The following is a 21,196-nucleotide window of genomic DNA, read 5'->3' as shown; positions in this document are numbered from 1 at the left end:
CCAAAGTCCAAACAATTAGCAACGTCAATGATCAATTTACTCAAGCATTAGCAATTTAGAGAAAATAAAATGACCTGTTTTCTCATTGTTCCAGGAGAAAATTTTTCGTACATTACATAATCTCTATAACAGAAGCAGAGCCCATATCAGATGCCAGATAAATAAGAGGGAAGGTGCATATCTTGCTCAGGCTTGCATACTTTTACAGACATAAAACATTACAATGTTGATTAAACCCACACAACTAACAGCCTTGCAAAACTCTCAATAAAGAAAGCAAAAGTTTCCTCTTATGGGACTTCATCTTCATGATACAGGTACAAGCCAAAGCCGAAACGCGCACAGGCTTTGCAAAAGGCTGCCTCCTCTGCTGCAGCAACTGCATCCTCATACATGCCATCTTGTAAAGGCACTGTTCCAGTGGCATCCCTGTGAGCCTGAAGTCAAGCAGAATTACTTGGTGATCATTCTAGTTCGAAAACAACTATAGGGGAACACACATATGATACTGATAAACTAAAACACCAAACTTAATATCCTTTGTGCTGTTGCAAATGACAATTAAACCTTTCTTTATGATGGTATAGTTGTTTCTCTGAAATTTTTCATGATTTCTTCATGCATATAGATGTAAAATATTCACAATTTAAACTAAAATATTGTTTTGTACCATGAGTGATGGTGACTAACAACATATGAATGTGGATTGGCATCAATATGCCAAAATGGAGAAGCTAGATAAACATTAGACCGAGGATACACGAGCATGTATAGATAAAACAAAAGAGTATACTCATGTTTGTATTTTATTTTGAAAAAACTTACCATTTATAACAACAAAAATATAGTGTGATATCAGCATATCCACTGGTGACAGCTGTGATAACTTGTTCACTATCATCTTTAGCACTATCGGTATATCCACTTGATTAACTCTCCTGGTCAACAAAATACTTCAACATTTGCTCCAACAATCTATGTACATCAGTACATGTTCTAGATTAATTAATCCATATGAATATGTAAGTGAGTCTACAAACATGCCCTTAGGTATTTGATCTACCAGTCTATAATTTATGGTGTTATAGCTTAGGAAGTGGATTCCTGCAGTAGCACAATCACTTGGCTTTTCACTATATTCTTCATTCTATAAAAGATGGTGAGAAAAATAATAGGAGTTCTAGCTTCTCTTAAAATTATCTTTATAATTGATCCGCCATCCATTTCTCTGCATAACTATATATTGAAAGCTTCGGAAATCAAGTTTTCCACTGATGATGCAACCTCTGGACCATGAAAAACAACTAACAATAATAAGAAGGTAAGTACCTCTCCATCTGTTCCTCGTATTGTTACACGATATATTACCGTAACAGTCCCATTGTCAGAGTATATAACATCGCGGACTTCTCCACACCAACCTGAAGAAAAGACAATAAAAGAAGCATGCGTAAAAAAATTTCATGTAAACACATCACGAACAATAGGAGTGACTAGCACACTTATTCAAAAATCTTGCCTTGCAATTTGCACAAATCAATAAAGTATATACAAAATCCAATGCATAGGACCTTGCAGTTCCAAGAGAAAGAGCAGCCTTCGTCAACATGTTACTTTTATATGCAATTGTTGGGTGAATTTTACTTGATGAAGGGCCTTCCAAGAACCTTCCAAGCTAGCAAGCATAGATATGCATACAGGAAACAACTAGGACATATTATAGACACACCGATACAACAAATCTTGAAAGATATGAAATCTTTACAACTAGACGGTGTGAAAGTGGGAAATATAAATTGTCCTGCACCTAGCATTTATTCTTCTAAGTGTGTAAACAAAATTAAAGACAAATATAATGATAAAAAGAGCAGCTACATAATATGATGGAAAAGTAGTTGAAAAGGTGGTACTCAGGTTAACATTTGCTAGGTCAGTATGAAAATAAAACTAACCGTGCATGGAGTCTGTACCCTAAAGGAGATATTCTTCCAAGATAATAACTAACAAGTTACATGTAGAAGGCAGACGAAGAGAAAGGGTTAAGGATAGGCTCAATGTAAAAGAGATTGAAAACGTAGTATGTTAGCTATATTCTCATAGTCCTCTACCATTAACAATGATAGGAAAATATGTAAATATTATTAGCATCAAGTTATGTTAATAAAGAAATGGAGGTTCACCTGGTGCATAAAAGCTCAGCATTCTGTTGGCGTGGTACCTGTATAAGCAGACACCAACAAAATTAGCAACAAGGATAATAGCATCTATGACAAAAGACTTATTTAAGTTGCATACCAGTGGTACATGCAAAAGCCATTGACTCAGTTCCATATAAAAGAATCATTGTGGTTGTTCAAAGAAAAAGATCTTGGATAAGACACCAAATATTTTTCTTCTTATCTTGCATTCCTAGTTAGACTTATTTAAGTTGCATACCAGTGGTACATGCAAAAGCCATTCTGACTCAGTTCCATATAAAAGAATCATTGTGGTTGTTCAAAGAAAAGATTCTTGGATAAGAAACCAAATATTTTTCTTCTTATTTTGCATTCTTAGTTCCGCTAAGTAATTGGGAAAATAACATTTTCTGACCACACCGTTCACTTATTCAGAAACAAGTTTGGAAGGAACAAATAATGTATTCTTGCTTGATATTCTAAAGAAATTGTTGCTGTTGGGTAAGAGATACCATCAAAAACAACTGACATAGAGAAGATTGATATCCTATTCATCATATGTTGTTGACAGCACAAGTTTCGAAGCACATCCAGTCCAAAAGGTAAGCCAGTTAGTAAATTGGAACTAGAGAAGCCTCAATCAAGCTCCATATTCATGAAGCAAGAGGCCAGTTAATGATTTGAGCTGTACTGATGGGGATTCAGCAGTCCAGTGGCTGCTCATAGCCTGTTGACTAACACAAGAATTATGTGTGCATATATATGCATATGCAGATAATATGTATGGGCATAGATGAAAAATAAGAGCAGATGCAAGGAAATGTGAATGTACTTGTTCTGGAGGCTAATTTCAAAAAAGGGCAAAGCAACAAAGAAGAGGATTCATAATTTTCAACCAAAAGGAATGGGGGGGGGGGGACGGAACTTGAACACAAGCAATGAAAAACAAACAATAGCTCATAGACCGATGGAGGACATTTACCAAATAGATCTGTTCGAGAAATTCTTTTATGCAGCCAAACCAAAAAAAGGTACATAATGATCTAGTACTATTGATGCTTTTAGAAACATAGAAAGAGAATCCAAAATAACATTTTTAAGTATATTAAACAGTTCATAAGCAGCATTTCAGATGGTCGACATGTTAGCCATCTTCCTTAGGAGAACTTGTACTTGTATAGTTTGTTTCAAAACCTCAAACCAAACCAATAAGAGCATCCGAGTGATCAAATAGGAGATCAGACACTTCTACCACATTGGTAGAAGCTCAAACCTTCCCAATAGTTATTATTTAGATTCTAGCCAAGACCCAAGAGTCAAAATTTAAATCTCCAACAAATTATCAGATCTATTTTGAGTGACTTCCACGGTCAATTCACTAAATCTATTTCTTCACTATTGCTCCTCTTCTGTTCTTTATCAAATTACCTTTCTTTAGTTCACTGCAGAATAAATTTTGAACCTCATTGTGATTATTCCATCTTGCCAAATCTCCCATTGGCTTACAGATGGATTCTCCCATTGGATGAATACAGTATACACCAGTACTTGAAATTCTCAGAAAAAATAAAACTTCTTTAAGCAAATGTGAACATCATCAGTTGTCTTCCAATTTGTTTTACTCAGTAACAGATCCAAGATTAGTACTTTCTTACAGTCCATGACCCTATACTCTAGTGCGGAATCAAAGGAAGACGTATAACTAGCACGATCACACTTCATCCAGACAAACATACCAGGGAATAGAGTTCTCCTGATGATTGATGATCTTGTCCGGCACTCTCTTGTTGAGATCCCTCAAGATCTCCACCAACGGCCGAGTAATCCCCGACGACGACTTATCCAGCGGCACGACGTAGTTGGTCGTCGGCACTGCCGAGGCTGCGGCGGCAGAACCGGGCTGTTTCTTCTTGGCCCCGTTGTTCTCCAACGACGCCGATAATACCACAACCCGGCGGCGATCGGAGATCCGTGACAAGGAGATATGCTGCGGCAGCTTCCCCCGTAGGTTATCGCGCGTGGTCAAATTAGGTAGTACGAGGGTTGACCTCGTCGCCAAGGAGGAGGCGGCTGCTTCCATAGAAAGACGACGGCTTTGGCCTAGAATCTAGAGAGAGAGAGAGAAAGAGAGATCAAATTGATGATCGTCGTGCTGGTGGAAATGGAAAAAAGAATTACAAAGTAGAAAATTAAACTTTGTGCTTGGTTTATTGCTACTCTACCTAAAATATAGGTCAAATGTAATGAGCGATCTGCCCACCTAACCCTCTCCGTCTTCCGACATTTTTGCATGAGTTTCTTTTTTTCTTTTCTTTTTTAAATCAATTTTCTGCTCAAAAATCTTATTATCTTTCTACTACCATTTAAAATATATATATATTTAGAGATTAAAAAATATATATAGAGAGAGAGAGAAAAAGAGAGATAGTTATACCTAAATCTTTAAAAAAAAATTTAAAAAAAATCTCCACTAGTTGTCTATTTTTTTTTCGTTAAAAATATCAAATAGTTAAAGGGATTAAATCATCAAAGTGTCGTAAAATTAAATTAAAAAATCTGTTTAAAGATTAGTGATAATATGTAAAAATCGATGTAAAGACTAGTTTAGGATAACTTCATTTTTAGAACAATAAAAGAGAGCCCACTCTCTTCTAAGCTATCTTAGAATTGTTTCCTAGTCAGACTCTTTTGCTCTTTTATTTGATAAATAGTTTAAAGATTACAGTAAAATAATAATATTTTTAAATCTCCATTTAAAAAGATCTTAGTAAAGTTATAAATGAAGGTCGTTATAAAACACCCAATTTAAAAAAATAAAATAAAATAGAATACATAGTGTTTTACTATTTCCAGTCTACCGCCAATATCTTTTATATGTTTGTAATTCACTTTGAAACTTAAATACCAAGTCATAGAAGGATAAATATTTACATATGTTATTTTTTTATTTATTTAGAGATTTATATTTAGAATGGATACCATGTGACAGAACTCATTTAGATTCGTATTTAAAAATGTTGGAAGTGTTTTAGAGCTTAAAAGATGAGTCTTGAGAGGTAGTTTGGTCAAAACAAGAGAATGGGAAGACTTTTACTCCACCAATGAAGGTGATGTACCACATCTCTATTAGGGATTCATTCATTCGGATGAGGACAGCTCCATTAAAGAGCTAGCCTCGTTTTTATTCAGCATCTTTGGACTCCTCTCACAAGCAATCCCTAGAAATGAATAACTGAGCAGCAGCATTATTACCACTGAGAAGCCCTTCCATTTTGTTAAGAAAGAGTACAAAGTTCAAGCTAGGAAAGAAGAAAGCTTTAGGACCTGTCTTAATATGTACTTTGCAAAAAGGAAAAAGAGAAGGACAATTATAAGTTGCATGTTTCTCTCAATTGATTGAGATATGATATCAAGATCATTTCAAGCTGCAGTTGTAAATAATAAGTAAGGCCAAACTTGTTCTTCAGCAACCAAGCAGGATTGACAAAAGAATTTAAGTAGATCATCTAGGAAAGCTTAGATGTCATGAAGATTCAATGAATAATTGCAAGGTACTCAGAAGCTGAAGGCAGCTAAACTCAACATTTAATATCCAAGTAAATGAGAATGCCTCGGACATAAATGAAGAACTTCTTTACTTCAATTTTTTCATAAAGTAAGCATCCAAGATGAATATTTAGTCAACTGTTAACAATCTCTCCAGGTAAGAAAGGACTAAGGGGAGATGCTAGAAAATTAACTTAACTCCTGTAAGACGAGTTGTAGCCAGGGTCCATATAACTGGATACCCCATTATAGCCTGAGTCGGTATAACCGGGCACAACATTGCTTGCATTGGAGTTGCCATAATGCAATTCGTGTTCCAAAACTTTATCTGCAAAGTGATATAGGTTAGAGCTTGAACTCCCACTTCCTAGGGATGGACCTTGTGGCAGATACAAATGTTGCCCTGCAGCTTGTGGTTGATACAAATGTTGTCCTGCAGCATGCGATGGACCCATCCAACTTGCTGAAGATGAATAGCCAGTCAAGTTATATCCCGCGAGTCTCCCATCATATGCTCCCTCCAAGTAATGCCCATGCGAACCTGCCCAGATATCTGTTGATGACCTAATGGTGTTCCCTGGTGTTACCCGAGCACTATCTGCTGCTGCTGTGGTCGGCCAGCCAGCAACTCCTGCAGTACCAAGTGTTGTCGGTAGCCCCATGCCGGCTCCACTAGGCAGTACTTGCAAGCTGTCATTGAATGTGTTTTGGGGGGCATACCCATTGTATAATCTTTGAGAATCAGCGCGTATGATACTTCCCTGCTCCTGATTTTGCTTACTCAATCCAGGCACAATGCCATGTGAAGCTTCAGCTGAAGCAAGCCAAGGGCGTTTACGTTCTGGATTGTCCGAAGGACCCACCTCTGCAGCTTTTCTCTTTATACTCTTGTTATTCAATTTTTTCTTATACTCTGCGATGTCTTTTTCTAATTTTGCAATCACTTGGTCAATCTTGAAATTTGCAAGCTCAGATCGATCAAGCTTGTTCTCTTCCAGACATCTGACAACTGATTTTAGAGACATTAACTCCTTTTCTTTGGCTTCTTTCTGCAAGCAACAATGAAATCTTTGTCAATCAAAGCTACTATATGCAAATAAATCAAGACCACATTTACAATGAAAATTTAGAGATTAATTTACACTTTCATTTTGAGGGAATGAGTGAAAAAAAAACACTTCAATAGGCATTGAATGCACCTTGACATTCACAAAAGCTTATGCCAACATGAAAAAAAGGGTGAGAGCTTTATCTTGCCACATTGGAGTTCGTAATTATGATATTAAGGTGCAACAAATGGACTAGAAAAGTGCCAAAGCTTGTCAGAAAGTTTTAAGCCAAAGTTTATATATATATATATATATATATATATATATATATATATATATATAAGAGAGAGAGAGAGAGAGAGAGAGAGAGAGAGAGAGAGAGAGAGAGAGAGAATAAATCATTTATAAATCTTCTTACTCTTTGGAAGCAACAAAGTTAATGAGTTGCAGTATAATATCTTGAATAGTCCAGATCATGATAATCCTCGTGGGTTTTCAAACTGGAAGCCCCATAACATGTTTTACAAAACTAGTACTTCATGCATCATCAATTCGTTGGGAGTGTATGCATACAAACAGAGGCCCAAACTATATGGGGTTTTTAATAGTTCTCATCAACAGTATTCATCACCCATTTAAATGGTCTGAAAATAATTTAAAATTCAAACTGCTTGAAGCATTCGTAAGGAATCTGCAAACCTTTTCTTTCTTATTAGATGGTTTTGGATTTGGTAACATGTCAAGATCAATGATGTGCACCATAGATTTGTCTGGTATAACAATGATAATGAAGCTTTCATGCCTGGTCCAAGAGATTAACTGTGTAGTGTCTAGTATGTGCGTATTTAGACTGGGACATATATCCAAGTGTCAAATTCATCTATAGACTATAATTACTAAATTCACATCACAGACTTCGTAGTACATGCTCAAGCTTTACAACTGTACTGGTGTCACAGCACAATGACAAACGTTACATACGTAAAAAAGAAGTATGACTAACTTGGTAGTTCCCTATTGATAAACACATGGTAGCAAAGAAGTATACAAGATAATAGACCATCCATATTTTGTCTTATGAACTATATCCTACAGTGCAACATGTGACTCAATCCAAGACTTGAAGAATTATAGAAGCACCAAGAAATCCTGTTGATCAAATGATCATTAACTGACTGATTCTTATAATATAGACAAAAGGAGATTACTTGATTGCATTATAGATGTATCCACATGACTTCCAATATTACATGCAAAGTACCTTTGGTTATATAAAAGAGTATCAATGGTGGGGATACTCAATTTGAATAAAGCACCGAAATTTAGCATAAGGCACAACTAAGTTCTGCTTATGGTGTTAGTGTTAACGTTGTCCCCTGTATATAGAAATACGCCTAATATTTGTACATTAAACACATGGATAATACATAATATTTCATAAATAATAAATACATGTGTGTGCTCATAAACAATTAATCACTGGAGAAAGTCAGCACCATGGACAAGATTTCTGATAGAAGCAGGAAATTTCAAAATAGAGAATTAGATACTAATGAACATTGTAGCCAAAATAATTATGTTTAACTTTTTCTTTTACAAATCCAACATAAGAAAAGAAAAACATACCAGTGATCCTAGCGAACTTCGTCCCTCTCTTTGTTCTTTCTGATTTTGTATAGTTTTCTGTAGAAAGGTTGACAGCAAAGATAGGGGCGGAAATTTCTCCTTAAGCTCAAAGATACAAATAAGGTCAACAGCTTCAACATGCATATCCTTACTCATCATATCTTGAATAATACCTACAAAAAGCGGCCTTGATTGAGATTTTACAAAGAGGAAGCAAAAAGAGAAGTTACACAGTAACTTCTGTGTATCATTTACAGGATCCACTGAGTTAAGAAAATGCATATCACTGTGTGAGTATATTCCATCCACAGTTTGTTGGTAGTATATGATTTTAGTAATAAGTATTCTGTCCATGTAGATAGCACATCCCGTGAAAACGAATGCTGAGCTCATGCTCGATAAAATCATCACTGAAGTAAAATGATCTTCTCTCTTTGAGCTTGAACACACAAGAGAAAAGAAGAGAAATAAAGAAAAAAATTAGTTTTCTATTCCATTCTCTTCCTCTCTCTCTCTCTACTTTTTGAAAGAAAAAAATTGACGGCTTTAAGGTTTTCTTTTCTCTTCCTTAGTCTTTCTTTCTCCTCCTTTCCTTAAAATTAAATAACAGGCGAAAATCACTCTCTCCCAATTTCTCTTCTCCTCTCTCTTATTCTCTCCATCCAAACAAGGTTAAAAAGATTTTAGGTGAAGAAAAAGATCGACTTTGTTATAGCACCTATCTTCATCTCTGAAGCACAAATGAAAAGTTATTTCAAACACAATCCTATAGATTTTATTGCCATGCCCCGTTCTGATCTACTGAATTATTTTGTTTATTAAGACTACAAAACTACAATTAATTTCTTCTTATTGATCATCACCATATCTTACTATCTTAATATCTCCAAGATCACAATGTAATTTTGTTATCCAGATGCCGTGTCAGTGAGGCTGGCATCAAATGATGAATGACTGAAATTGCAGTGCCAATAACAGCCAGAGTTTTCAGAGGAATCTCTCAGCTAAACGAAGCAATAACCGGCAAGATATATATAAAAATTTCCCGACAAGATATTCTATAAGTAAAGCTAATTAAACTATTAAAAAGAGTTCGTTTTACCCGGCATCTTCTTGGCAAGTACAGGCGATTGCCGCAAGACATTCACTTTCTTCTTCAGATGTTTCAACCGCAAGAGCTCACACAATTCCCTGCACTCAAACTCTTTTGGAACACCAAAAGCCGCGAGAAACAGCATCAGCCCAAGAGCATCAACAGCAGCCGCCGACTGCACCCAACCTTCCGCAAGTAGCCGGCTTCTCCATGAGACTGCGGCCACCTTCGCATCCTCCCAAACGGACTCCTCCACCTCGGCATTACAAAACCCCGAACTTATATAAAACTCAAGAATAAGCACGCAGGCGCGCCGTCCAGTGTCCATGGGGGAATCTCTGCCGTAAGCTTTGCGACCCTGCAAGTAAAACCGGCCCATCGCGTCAAGGACCAACCTGGCCGGGTGGGCGGCGAGGGCGATGGCGGCGGGGAATTGCTTCCGGAGGGAATCCGGATCGGAGAGGCGGGCGGTTACGAACTTTCGGAGGCCGCGGCCGTCCATCTTGGAGCAAATCGAGTGGAGCTCAGCGACGGCGGCGGGGTCGGCGATGGAGGAGGTGGATGAGCTGACGTTGGTGTTCTTAGCGGCGGATTCGAGCTCTTGGGAGCGCGAGGAGATGGAGGAGAGGATGGAGTCGAGGGTTTGGTTCATGGAGTTCCATTGGAGGAGGAATCTGGAGAGCGCGTCGTTGAGATTGGAGAGGCTGCTTATGGATTCGAGGAGAGGTGAGGAGAGAGATGGGTTTTCCTTGTGAGGGGCATTTTGGGGGTTTTCTAGGGTTTCTTCTCCCTCTCCTTCTTTGGAGGAGGACGAAATTGGATTGGGAGGCGCCATTGGAAGGGAAGGAAAGGGAGAGGGGCAGGTGTTAACTAAATTTTAGCGGTATATAGGATCTGGATTAGAATATCCGGATCCGATTAGAAAATGGACCCCTAACACTCTTATCGGTTAATTATATATGGTATGCTAAAATCCAGGATCCGAAGTTTTCCTCAACAGATGCAAAATAACTTTGGATACCATAAGTTTTTATAAAAGTTAAAATAAAAATAAAAAGGAAAATAAAATTTAAAATATATTAGGTATTTTAAATTTTTTATGATAACATATGATATAATAGGGTGTGCATGATAATAAAAGTAAAATATAGGATTATCCAATAAACTTTGATCCGATTATTTGTTAATGGGTTGCTGCTTATTTGGATCCGGACTAAGAAATCGTCCAGCTACTAGTTCCCTCCCCCAAATCTTGGGGTTTTAGGGCACCGCCTTCTCCCTCTTCTTCGTAGGAGTTGCCTTTTACTTTGCCTCCCAAGAGCAGCATCAATGGTGAGACTAACGGCGGATTTGATATGGAAGAGCCCCCATTTCTTCAACGCCATTAAGGAGCGCGAGTTGGATCTCCGAGGTCGGCTAGCTCTGTACCCTCTCCTCTTCCTTTTTTCTCCCCGCGATTTTTAGGGCTTAATGATGGTCCTTTGGAAACATTTGGTCCAGGTAACAAGATTGCGGTCATAGAGAACTTGGGTGCCACCGAGGTCAGTCTTGCAGTCACCACCACTCTTTTCTTTTCTTTTTGTTTCCTTTTTTTTTTAACGCCTAAAGGGAGCATTTCGGTTGCAAAAGTTTTCTTCCACTCTCTTGCAACCCATTATTAGATTGTATACCTCTGTGGATTCCTTTGAACTGTTCCATGTCTGTGATTTGGATCTTCAAGTTCTTTTCGTTCTGTTGAAGTGATTTTCCTATACCAATAGGGTTGAATCAGACGTGCCTTGAGAGGGCGGAGGAGGAAGTAATAAGATAATACATGAAAGGTCGTAGTTTGGCAAAGAATCATACATAAATGGAAATAAGTGGAAGAAAAAGATTCATGTAGTAAACCATGAAACGATGGCATATAGTGTTGTTGAAGTTCGTTCAGTATGCTGTGGTGATCTACATAGGAAGATGTGATTTCTGTCTGGATAATACATGTTTTAATAATGGTATTCACATGTTTGGCATCTTATAATCACAATCTTTTAGAAGGTTGCTTTGAGAGTTGAATCCATGACCTCTTGGGTGCAAGAGGCAAGTTTTACCATCATACTAAGTGCATTCTCATCAAATTTAGGTCTTCCATGAATTAAACAAGGGGAAAAAAATCATTCATCAGTGGACGGTGGGCCTTTTTGTTTGGCAGCACAGTGACTTACAGGTCTTCTACGAATTAAACATGAGGGACATATTTTCAAGCAGGGCAGACTGCTCAATGGCAGCATCAATTCCGACCTTTTATCCTAACATTGATTCCTTTCTTGTTTGATCTGAATGCAGAAAGCTAACATATAGGTCCCTTCTGTTCCTTCAATTCTTTCATTTTTCTACCTGCTCTGTTTGTTGCTTGCCCCAAGTTTTAAGTTTTAGATTAGTCAATAGAAAATTATTTGAGATACCCACAATATAAGCACTTTTCATGTCTGTAATTGCTATACTTATTTCTTTATTATTTCTCTTCAACAGGACCAGTTTGACTCGATTGATCTCTCTGACAATGAGATTGTGAAGCTCGAAAATTTTCCTTACTTGAATCGGCTCGGGACTCTGTTAATTAATAATAACAGAATCACTCGTATCAATCCCAACATTGGAGGTGAGAGCACTTAGGTTATTGATGGTCACCTGGTGTTCAGATTAAGAGTTTTGATTGAGCATGCTTTATGTGCAGAATATTTGCCCAAGTTGCATACTCTGATACTTACAAACAACCGTCTTGTGAACCTTGTGGAGATTGATCCCCTTGCATCTCTTAAAAAGTTGCAATTTCTCAGCTTGTTGGACAATAATATTACAAAGAAACCAAATTACCGGTTATATGTGATCCACAAACTGAAGCACCTTCGGTTGCTTGACTTCAAGAAAGTGAAACAAAAGGTTAGCATTTTTTCTGCTTCCTCTGCCTAAATAGATCTTTTACATGATCTAGTCTTTTATATTCCTCTGTTGATCATAGTCCATCAGCTATATCTAAATATGGTTTACATCTCCCTGAATTAATTTTGCTTTGAGAAATCCTTTTAAACCTAATATTCATACAGAGTTGATGCTTTCATCCTCATCTGTTGTTGGTCAAATTTGGAAATGTTTTTCCTATGCTCTTTACTACCTGCAGCTGCACTTGTCTCACAACGCGTTTATGCTAAAATCATCCACTTATTATTTTATTCTCTCTTGATCTCAATAAATCTATGTTTGCATCTAAATCTTCTTCTTTTCTTTTCTTTTTGCATTTACATTTGTAATGCCCATGTTGTGAGTTTATTTTCTGTCTAATTTGTGCTTTTTGTGATTAGTTTATTGTACTGATACAAGGCCTTTTCTTTCGTCATAACTGTAGCTTGTTTTCAAAATTACAGACCATGGAGATGGCTGGTGCTTGATTGATTGCTATGTTCCATTTCTATCAACATAGTCAATTTCACTACCTTTTCTTTGTACAATTATTCGTGAAGTTCTCTTGTGAATGTACTGTTGTTTAATGCTTTTTCTAGTTTGTATAAATGACATGAGATGAATAGGAGCACTCACATCGTTAATTTTGGTCATCTGTTTATAATAATTTATATCCATAAATACATTGGACAGTGCAGGTCTGCATACAGAGTTGAGAATGTCCTGTATTTAACTTCATGTTCTTTTTTCTTCTCTTCAGCATATTATGTTATTTATAGTCTCTCCTTGTTTGTCTGGATGAATTTTTGCTAACGCATGCTTATAAATATATATGGTCGTTCTCAAGAGATGCTAGTAAACTATCAATTTACTGACGTTGGCATGCTTCAAGGTGTCAAAAGCAGTATATGTTGCATAGTTCTTGGTACTTTGGCAAGCCCATTGTGTGCAAAAATGATTTGCTCTAATTTTATCATTATGTCTATGTGGAACATGTAATTTTGAATTATTTTCTCCATAGCCTGGTCATTTTTGCTTCCTTAACTTCAGATGTGCTTCCTTTTCCCTTGCTATTTGAAAGTCTTAAATCCCACTATATACACTGGTGAATTGATTCCTGTGTAATGGTCAGACCTGCTCTGTTTAGTTTGGAATGATTTTTCTGTTTGCTGTTATTTGAGGTCATGTTATGACATATTTTCATTGGTTGTCAAACTATACACCCTAACTTCTTCTGGAAGTGCTGATCCTAAAGGACCTAAATGATTTGGTTTAATTTAATAATTTTACTTCATTTGTGGCCCTTCTAGGAAAGAATTGAAGCAGGAAAGTTGTTTGCATCAAAGGAAGCCGAAGAGGAGGCCAGAAAGGTACCTGCAAAAACATTTACTCCTAGTGAGGTGCAGGATATATCAGATTCTTTAAAAGCTGAACAAGCTCCAAAAGTTGTTGCTCCCACTCCTGAACAGATTACAGCCATTAAGGTAACATAACAATTTCAAACCACTGTGCGCTCTACCAGGATATATTCTTAGCTGTATACATTATTTGGAAATGTCTGCTACATAGGCACATCTTCTCTTGTTCATCATAGATTTGCTGCTAAATTTGCAAATTTTCCTTCTTTCTGGAAGTATGTTCTTTTATCATTTGCATATAACTGGTAATTAATGGTAAAATAATGTACTTATTTTCATCTATAAGCATTAGTAATGCATTGTGGACATGATATTAAATTTTGGTATGTGCAGGCTGCAATTGTGAATTCCCAAACACTTGAAGAAGTTGCAAGGCTTGAAAAGGTATTTGCTTTCTGTACTATGAAGCAGATATTCTTGTTCGTTGTTTTCTATATCAGTTAGTGAGTGACATTATTTGCTTTGCAGGCTTTGAGTTCTGGTCAGATTCCTGCTGAGTTTGTGATTCCAAACTACAATTCTGATGTGACAGCACGCGATGAAAAAGCTGATACAATGGATACTGATGACCAGAATAAAAAGAATGATGCTCAAGATCAGAATCAAACTGAAGATACTGCACCTATAGAAGAGGTGACATCTAAATTTTGTTTTTTTTTTCATAAGACTTCAAGTAAGATCTCAGTTTGGTCCTCTCTGCTAATTACAATAAACTAATTATTATGTGTATGGTAATTGGTAACAGCTGGATACATGTGGTCTATTAGTTGACCTTGAATTGTGTAGAGAAGAACCTTCATCAATTAAGGATGTGGCACCTTTCAGTGTCCTTCAACTTTAGGGAGACATCTGACAGATGGAATTTGCATCTTCTCCAAATCATACGTTTTGATACCTTCTATATGTTTTTGAGTTCGATTGCATGTTCACACTTTGAATTAATTCCAATAACTTGGTTGCAATGTTTACTGTTTTCAGGATTAGAACTGGTACTTCAACCTTGGCTATCCTTCCTTGTCACTAGTCTGCTTTTGAGGGCTTTGTAATGGTCAATCATATTCAAAATGGTGGCATATGTTGTTGGATACATCCACTGTATTTCTTTCGCAATCTTTTAGAATGTCTCATTGATGTCTCCCTATCAAGCTTGATCTCAGCTCTGTTTAATCCTACGGGACTGTTCCCCGCTGTACTGATGAATGTAACCTTGGTAAAAATATATTACACAATAGTACAAGGTTGAGGATGATTTTGTTTTAACTCACAAGAATCAGTTCATATACTAGTTCTCTCTCTGGTTATGCTGTTAAACAGACTTATTAACATTGATTATTCACTAATATAGCAGACAATTGGATGTGCTTTTGTTATCTTGGCTTCCTACTTAACCTTCCACTTGTGGTAAAGAGTTACTTACATAGTGGAAAATTGCTGAAGACTCCTTTGTGATGCTTGAATTCATTTCCACTTACAGTAGAGGACTAGATTTTAGATGACAAATGATTTATATATAACATTTTCATGGTATCCTCTTGTCTTTCCCCATTTCTAGCACAAGATGATCCCCTTGATCCAAAGTGCATATCAGATTGCAGTTCCTGCATGTATCTGGTGTTATGTTCTGGTTGGATTGGAGGGCAAATTGGTGTGACTATGTCCTCGGATATGTTTTTCTTTTCTTTTCTTTCTAATATCGATTAATGCAAACTTGGATTTACTATCTTGGCATCTTGGAGCTGCAATTTTTGCACTTTCTTACAGAGGGATTTGTTCTACTACTCTTTCCCACTAATATCTTAATTCAGAGTTTTTACATAATTATTACTTAAAATTTTCAAAATATCATAATTATCATTTTTATTCTATAGCATATCATAATTGTATTATTATGCTTCTTGAAAAACGTCATCCTGATTACGGTCCTAACTAAAACCAAACTGAGATTCAAAAAGGACTACTTATATTTAAAAACTATTTAATAGTTTATCTAAATATCACAGTACAAGAAAAATATTTCTTTTATGTGAGGTTACCAGTGTAAAAAAAACGTCTTGAGAGCTATACATGCATATATCTACTTTAGAGCACTCAAGTAAATAAGTGATTTTTTAGTATAAAAAAAAATTTAAGACAAATGATAGTAGGAAACTCCAGGAGTTCTAGAATCCAAACCTGATGTGCCATCATGAAAAAGTACGACAAATTATTCGCATCTTTGATCTTGGAATTCATAGTGAGCACAAAGTGTCAACCAGCACGACATCATTATTAGAATAAATAATGAGTTGAAGGAATTGTACAGAGATTATTGTAAGCTATGCAGTACGATCCCTGACATGCAAGAGTACGACCCCTGACGTGCAAGCTCCTTTTTTTTTCAATAGAACGTGCAGTCTCATAGCATCAGAATACTTCAGGTTATACCCTTGTAAGCTTGTACGGGGAAACTTCTTTTCTTTTTCACTATCTTGAGATGATTGTAAGAGGGAAAACTTCTCTGTTCTTTGTAGTTCAGAAAGAAAATATTTGTGGAGGAAAACTGTGTCAACATGCAAGCAGAAGATGCTAAAATGACTGAGAGTGCACCAATTCAGCTCCAGACTTGCTCTAATGAATGCAGTGTTTCCAACCAACTAGTTATCCACATCTATTGCAATCACATAAAATACTTAATTGCGGCTGTACACCATTTAGGAGATGTAGACAAATAATGGATAACAGATATCATTAACATAATAGCAACTTTACAGATTGATACCTGATGAAGTTAATGTGTACCAGATACAGACCCATTGGTCACCTGCAGTTTACTCTTACATGTATCAAATGACCCAGAACCAAGCTACAACTGAACCAAATGCTAAGCCAATTACTAGGAATAAGACCATAACGATCCCAGCATTCTCGGAATGCTGTATTGGTACAGTTTTTGGTGCAAGAATCATCAGCACGCCTGTAAGATAACCATTTGTTAATCCAAGAAGGCATGTCAATATAGTGACTGGTATTTCTGACCGCAAAAATCTGGGACCATGCAAGCAGCCATAGAAAAGGGGATAAAACAGGAGCCTTGCAACGCAGCCACCAACTGCAGTGTTAGCATTCTCGAGGAGATAGAGCGCAGGCAGAGTCTTTCCGATCAGATCAAACGCATTATATCCAGCAATGAGAATGATAGGATACCAGTCTTTGAGGAGTTCTGAATGCACATCTTCTGTTATATATCCTGGGAATATTGAGAGAGTAACAACGTAGATAAGGAATAAACCAAATCCGAACAATTTGACTCTTCCTACAATGTTCCACAAGGTTGATCTCCATGCAGATCCAGTCAAGGAGCCTTTCTCACTACTCTCTTCTTTTAGAGCCTGTAATTTAATGTTCTTGTAGTGCTGGACAACAGGAAGCTTGTCAGCTACATTGTAGCAGACAATACAGATAGCCATTACCACAATACCAACAACGAAATATAGGATTGCACTACTTCTCAGCCCATTGGCATCTTGTGAGTAGATAGCTTTGGTGAAGACTCTCATGGCTGAGACAAGTACCCCTGCAATTGCAGTACATTACATCAGTTATCAGAAAACTAAAGAGATTTAGACCAAGAAATAGAATTTAAGAGACTTCACAGACAAAAAGATCAGGTAAGTCAAATCTCCACAAGATACCTCTGATAAACCGAAAATATGGGAGATCTATTTCAATGAACATAAGTATGGGTGCCTTTCACAACTTAGAAAGCTCTGATTGTTGTCCTGGGTCAAACCAGACCAGAGCTAGCAAGCAAACAACCATTCAATATGGATGATTAATAATCAAGAAAAAATTCAAACTTTCACCAAAGTTCATGGAAAATAATTTCCTAGTTACTCATTTTTTTCATGATCCACACTACCATCTCCTCACTCCTTGCTCAACCTATTCCATCCACACCACTTATTCAACCATCTCTGCGCAATCGAAAGTAAGGAAAATGGACATGTAAAATATCCCAATTTTTAGAATAGGGCAAGCAGAATACCTTCCTCGGCTCAAGGAAGGGATTCGTCGATTCCAATTCGACAATTTGAAGCAAACTTACATCTTTCTGTCTGGATTAAAAGATATCGATTATGAAGGGTAGCAAATCAAGCAACAATTCGCTGAAACTTATAGAAGAACAGATCTAAGTTAAAACAAGCTCAGATCTTTACAATGGAACAGGAAAACAAAATCATGGAAACCAACTACCAAACAACAGTTCACCATCAATAGATATTAGATAATATTCAAAACAAAAAATTAACCTTTCATCGAAATTTCTACTAGAGTCGACATTTTTAATACCAGAAGCAGCAGTGCCGGCGACGACGGCCTGCATATATCTCTCGGGGAGCTCGCCGGCCGAGCCGATCACTCCACCCTGCACGAGCGCATCTGCAACGCCACAAATAATGGTGGCCGCAACGGTAACATCATACGCAGCGTAGATCCCCCTCACCCCCTTCACATACACCGCATCCATGATGGGAACGATGAGGAGGGCAAGGACGAAGAGGGAAAGGCCGTAATTGATGCGGATCCGGGTGCTGGACTTGTGCGCCCCGAAGCCGACGATGAGGAGGAGGGGGATGAGGCAGGAGAGCATGTAGGAGACGGAGAAGACGCGGTCGACGGGGACGTTGGGGTAGAGGTAGGTGAAGTAGTCGACGGCGGTGATGAACGCGTTCCATGGGAGGAGGAATCCGGTGCCCAAGGTGAAGTAGATGAGGTAGGCGACGTGGAACTGGTCCTTGGGCGGTTCTACTTGGGTTGGGACGCCATTGAGGGGCACTGTGGCTTCTTGGTCATCTCCCTCCATGGTTGAGATGAGGAGGGCTTGAGACTCCTCCGATACCGCGGAAAGACCCATCTTTTATGTGGGATTTCTCTATGCGGAAGACGACGAGTTTGGGAGAATAAGAGAAGTGGGTTTTTATGGTGTTTGGGAGATTGGGGAATGGGGATTGGGTTGGGGGGGGAGGGTGTAAAGAGAAGAAGGAAAGCGAAAGGTCGGGGAGGAAGAATAAGAGGAGGGGAGGAGAGCAGTCTTAATTTAATGAGACGTGGATTGGAAGGAGACGGGGAGGACTTATTGTGAAAATATTATAATCAAGGGAACTTTATATATGCTTTATAAGCCTTATAATATAATAAATATGTACAGAAAATATTCTGATTTAAATTTAAATTAACATCGTAAGAATATTCTACTAGATAAAATTATTTTATTTTAAAAATAATTAAAATATTTTTATTTTTAAAATAACTAAAATTTGATTGATCGTATTTTTATAATTTTTCTAGTGTAGTTAATTTAACTTAAAATTTTAATTAAATTCAACCGACTGATCTAATGGTAGATTTTTTTATATATATATTTATTAAATTATATAATTAAATTTATAAATAGTAAAAATATAAAATATTAAATAATAAGGTGTTAGATACAAATTTTCCTCCAACATTTTGATTGAAACTCGTCTGAATTGAGTGCTTGAGCTTAAAATACGTCGACCCTAAATTTTCATACTTTTTAAATAGTTCAAAACGTAGATTATATGCTTTTATTCTTCATGAGTCGACCTAATTTTGAAAATGTAAGCCACCAATTTATAGAACAAAATTTAAAATAAAATTCCGAAAACTTAAATGATAATTAGATCCTACAAAGAAGTTGATATATATATATATATATATATATATATATAAGTTTACTAGGAGTCTAGCTAATTAATATTTATTATTTTATGAAAATTTAAGAAGCATAGTTAAGCATAAATCTAAGACAATTTAGGTACTTAAATCATCCTTTGTTTCTTTTGAGAGAGATGGATATTTCTTTACCTTGTTATGCCATTATATTGGCTTCTATTATAGTAGAATTATTTCACTATAAGTTAAGCATTAAAAGCAAGTGAGTAGGTTTAATATTGAGCATGAGGGCTAATATCAAACAAGAAACGTAGATTAGTAAAGAAGAAGGTTCCTTGTAAATAGAGGCAATCCCATTTTAAATATTAATTGGAGCAGAAATAATAGTTGGAATTTAGCAAAGTCATTAGATTCCCTACTCTCTCTCTTTGCTCACTTCTGCATGTAGAAATATTCTGGCCTCAAGGAATTATTAAAGAAAAATTGAGTGTTTTAGACTCTCTTGAACAAAATGGGGAGTATTTTAATCTTGTCATTATGGCCTATTATAAAAAATATATCTCAGCCTTAAATTATCCATTTTTTCTCCAATAAAAAAGACTATATATTAGAATAAGTATCCTCTGTGTACTCACTAACTTAATATTAGAATAAGTATCTTTTTTATATAAAAAAAATTGGTTGTCACTTCAATTAAAAAATAGTAAATTATTTAGCATATTATATAAAAATTAAAAACTGTAATAAGTGTTAAATCACTAATCACTCTAAAAACTTAAGTTATTAGAGACTTTTATAGTCCAATTTCTTTTTTGAACACTTCTAAGCCGTGAAATTTTGATGGCCGAAGAAGTGGAATTATTTTAAATTGATGAAATTTTATATTTTTAAGCAAATATGGGCATGACAAATTGTGAACACATGATCTTTGACTCTGGTAGTATGTTAACTCACTAACTACTCTAAAAGCTTTAACTATTACAGAATAGTGGCTTTTATATTTTATATTCTAATAATAAGATCAACAGTTTATTTTAAAATAAAGTATTGAATAGATCAATATTTTATATCAAAAATATATACTCTTACTACCATAGTAATATAAATATTTTAAACGAGTTGTTTAGATTAAAAATTGACAGCAATTTTGTAAGTCATAGAGTGCTTATAATTTTGACACTATAGTTATAACGTAGAATGATAATAAGTTTAATATTTTTCTACTAGCTCATAAGGTGGCAGCTTACCTATCCAAAATAAATTTTTATAGGTATTATGTTTAGAATAAATTATTTAATTAAAAAAGGTTTGGTGTAAATTAGTTAGGTAAATAAGTTTGTGAAGAGGCTTAAAATTTAAAACTCATAAACCGGATATCAAAAATTATTAAGCAGTCACGGGTTCAAAGTTGTTATGTCTTACATTTTAAAACAAGAGATTAGGAGATCAAATTTTTATGCTGACGACTTAACTTATATTATTTATAAATTATAAAATGGTTGGCTTATACTATTTTAAGAATTATTTAAATTGTAAATCCTAATAGACATGAGATATTTGCATTGTCTCACAAGTAACATATTATAAAAAATGTAACTCAATCTTGACTAATTGTCCTCCAAATTTAGCCAATATTTTTAATCTTAATATACTTTCTATGGAATTTTTCTTAAT

The 21,196-nt window shown here is 36.1% G+C and overlaps 4 protein-coding genes across 6 annotated transcripts; 1 reads left to right on the top strand and 3 right to left on the bottom strand.

Annotated features, from left to right (window-relative positions):
* Positions 1 to 54: 54 nt before the first annotated feature.
* Positions 55 to 4,528, bottom strand: LOC140791853 (DNA repair RAD52-like protein 2, chloroplastic). Of its 2 annotated transcripts, XR_012109642.1 has the most exons (6): positions 4,400 to 4,528; positions 3,914 to 4,284; positions 2,181 to 2,218; positions 1,330 to 1,421; positions 826 to 938; positions 55 to 437 (listed from the first exon to the last, which is right to left on the bottom strand). XR_012109642.1 is itself a non-coding variant. In XM_073142540.1 (5 exons), exons 2-5 carry the CDS (start codon positions 4,255 to 4,257, stop codon positions 291 to 293), a joined length of 621 nt encoding a protein of 206 aa, XP_072998641.1. In that variant the 5' UTR covers positions 4,258 to 4,284; positions 4,400 to 4,518; the 3' UTR covers positions 55 to 290. The 2 variants fall into 2 exon arrangements, 1 of the variants encoding a protein (XP_072998641.1); XM_073142540.1 differs by lacking the exon at positions 826 to 938 and having other exon boundaries at positions 4,400 to 4,518.
* A 1,267-nt stretch (positions 4,529 to 5,795) lies between these two features.
* On the bottom strand, positions 5,796 to 10,342 carry LOC140792959 (inactive FRIGIDA-like protein 2). Its single transcript, XM_073144225.1, has 3 exons — positions 9,501 to 10,342; positions 8,399 to 8,571; positions 5,796 to 6,772 (listed from the first exon to the last, which is right to left on the bottom strand). Exons 1-3 carry the CDS (start codon positions 10,324 to 10,326, stop codon positions 5,918 to 5,920), a joined length of 1,854 nt encoding a protein of 617 aa, XP_073000326.1. The 5' UTR covers positions 10,327 to 10,342; the 3' UTR covers positions 5,796 to 5,917.
* Positions 10,343 to 10,701: 359 nt separating this feature from the next.
* LOC140791781 (U2 small nuclear ribonucleoprotein A') lies at positions 10,702 to 15,106 on the top strand. 2 transcript variants are annotated; one of them, XM_073142433.1, is made up of 8 exons: positions 10,702 to 10,902; positions 10,992 to 11,032; positions 12,000 to 12,129; positions 12,205 to 12,410; positions 13,739 to 13,912; positions 14,180 to 14,230; positions 14,315 to 14,479; positions 14,825 to 15,106. In XM_073142433.1, exons 1-8 carry the CDS (start codon positions 10,821 to 10,823, stop codon positions 14,828 to 14,830), a joined length of 855 nt encoding a protein of 284 aa, XP_072998534.1. In that variant the 5' UTR covers positions 10,702 to 10,820; the 3' UTR covers positions 14,831 to 15,106. The 2 variants fall into 2 exon arrangements, with proteins under 2 accessions (XP_072998534.1, XP_072998533.1); XM_073142432.1 differs by having other exon boundaries at positions 10,740 to 10,902; positions 14,592 to 15,106.
* Positions 15,107 to 16,546: 1,440 nt separating this feature from the next.
* On the bottom strand, positions 16,547 to 18,966 carry LOC140791780 (equilibrative nucleotide transporter 1). Its single transcript, XM_073142431.1, has 2 exons — positions 18,176 to 18,966; positions 16,547 to 17,399 (listed from the first exon to the last, which is right to left on the bottom strand). Exons 1-2 carry the CDS (start codon positions 18,738 to 18,740, stop codon positions 16,669 to 16,671), a joined length of 1,296 nt encoding a protein of 431 aa, XP_072998532.1. The 5' UTR covers positions 18,741 to 18,966; the 3' UTR covers positions 16,547 to 16,668.
* Positions 18,967 to 21,196: the final 2,230 nt, after the last annotated feature.

Source organism: Typha latifolia, chromosome 7 (genome assembly GCF_019914945.1).
Source record: "Typha latifolia isolate L0001 chromosome 7, TyphaL0001v2, whole genome shotgun sequence".
In the NCBI taxonomy this organism is placed as follows: Eukaryota; Viridiplantae; Streptophyta; class Magnoliopsida; order Poales; family Typhaceae; genus Typha; species Typha latifolia.
This window is presented reverse-complemented; position numbering and strand designations above follow the sequence as displayed.